Source organism: Myotis brandtii, unplaced genomic scaffold (assembly GCF_000412655.1).
Source record: "Myotis brandtii unplaced genomic scaffold, ASM41265v1 scaffold411, whole genome shotgun sequence".
NCBI classification, from domain to species: domain Eukaryota; kingdom Metazoa; phylum Chordata; class Mammalia; order Chiroptera; family Vespertilionidae; genus Myotis; species Myotis brandtii.
In genome coordinates, this window is record NW_005365804.1 from 1,430,797 (window position 1) to 1,432,282 (window position 1,486).

The 1,486-nt window shown below is 64.6% G+C and overlaps 1 protein-coding gene across 2 annotated transcripts in view; it reads right to left on the reverse strand.

The window, feature by feature from the left end:
• CX3CL1 (chemokine (C-X3-C motif) ligand 1) overlaps positions 1-1,486 on the reverse strand; it is a 12,812-nt gene extending 11,326 nt beyond the window's left edge. The window contains exon 1 of one of the 2 annotated variants that reach the window (XM_014545550.1): positions 1,142-1,486. In XM_014545550.1, coding sequence (XP_014401036.1) covers positions 1,142-1,211 — 70 coding nt within the window. In that variant the 5' untranslated portion in view covers positions 1,212-1,486. The remainder of the gene's footprint in view (positions 1-1,141) is intronic. The other variant, XM_014545551.1, reaches the window with a different exon arrangement.

Here is a 1,486-nt window from a genome sequence, read left to right on the forward strand (position 1 = left end):
GCCTCAGAGCCTCAGGACGCAGAGGCAAGAACTCTGTCTGGAGGTGCGGTGGCAGGGACCAAAGAGGGCAAGACCCCCTTCAGGTCACGGCAAAGCACCTCCATCTAACTCCCCCTCCCCGGGCTCCCGATCCCCAAACACCTGGGGCTCTGGCCTTGGGCCCAGGAAGCAGGAAGCAGCAACACTTGGCTTCCTACGCCTCCGCCACCTCCGCCACCTCCGCCACCCTCACCTGCCTCCTCCCTGTCCCACCGGTGTGTTCGCCCAGAGGTGTTCTGGAAGCTGGAGGCTGGTTCTTATTCTCCCAGACTCGCTGTGTGTCCTAAGGCGGGCTACCACCCTCTCTGAGCTTCAACCTGCCAGGTGGCCTGGGTACTCCCCGAGGATGGGGCTGACTCAGGTGGCCACAGAGGCGGTGAGCATCATCCACGCTCCCTCCTGCACCCAGCCCACCCTCTCCTGCCCTACTTGCTGGCCGTACCCTCAGGCCAGTTTCTGAGCCCACCCTACCCGTGGCAGGTGGGATGGATGAAGGATGTCCTGCCAGGTCCCAGGCTCCAGAAGGCAAGTGGCTGGAGGCGCCTTCCCTGGACCCTGCCTGGACCACCATTTTCTAAGCTGTGCTTGGAGGGGAAGACCGTACCAGGGGGGAGATGGGGCTACAGACCAGAGCAAGAGCGATGAGCCCACCCCATGAGCTGCAATGACCTTGACGTCCACTGGTCCTGGGGCCCCGACTCCTGGGGTGGCCTTGACATCAGGGCAGGAGAAAGTCCCAACTGTGGTCTAGCCCAGGGCCAGGCTGCGGCTCAGGACTTCGGGTTACATATTAACCCTGGGTCCCACCGAGGCTCCTATCCAGCAGGAGCCACCTCCCGTGCTCGAGCCCCGGCCTTCTGATATCCACCTGGCCCCCTTGTGCCTCCCACGCCACCTCCCCCCGCACTCCAAGCAGTAGCCGCCTTGCTCATTGAGCCAAATCTTTTCCTCATTGAGCCGCATCCCCCCCCTCCCTACCCCCGAGGCACATCCCTCAAGCGGGCCTGCCACAGACCTCAGCCTCACGTAGGAAGGGTCTGGTGCCCTGATGCCGGGCCTGAGGGCGCCCCCTCCCTGCTCAGGCTACGCCCACCCCACTCACCGGCCAGCAGCAGGGCTAGATGGCAGAGGACAGCCAAGCGGAGCAGCCAGGAGAGCGGATGCACAGCCATGGCTGAGGGCAGGCAGGGGGCCAGGCAGGGTCCAGGTGAGGCGAGGCGGGGGGCCAGGCGGGCACTGTGTCTCTAGCGCGAGGCGCTCTGGTTTTTCTAATGAGATCGCTGCCTGTGCTCTGTCTCCGCCCCTGGCTCCCCTGCAGGCGGGCGGGCGGTGGGAGGGGAGAGGCAGGCAGCCAGATTCCACAGGATGTTGCCTTAGAAACAGAGGGCCCAGGTCTTGGGGATCCTGAGCTGCTGCTCAGAATGGCTCCTCAAACCGGAACCTGCCT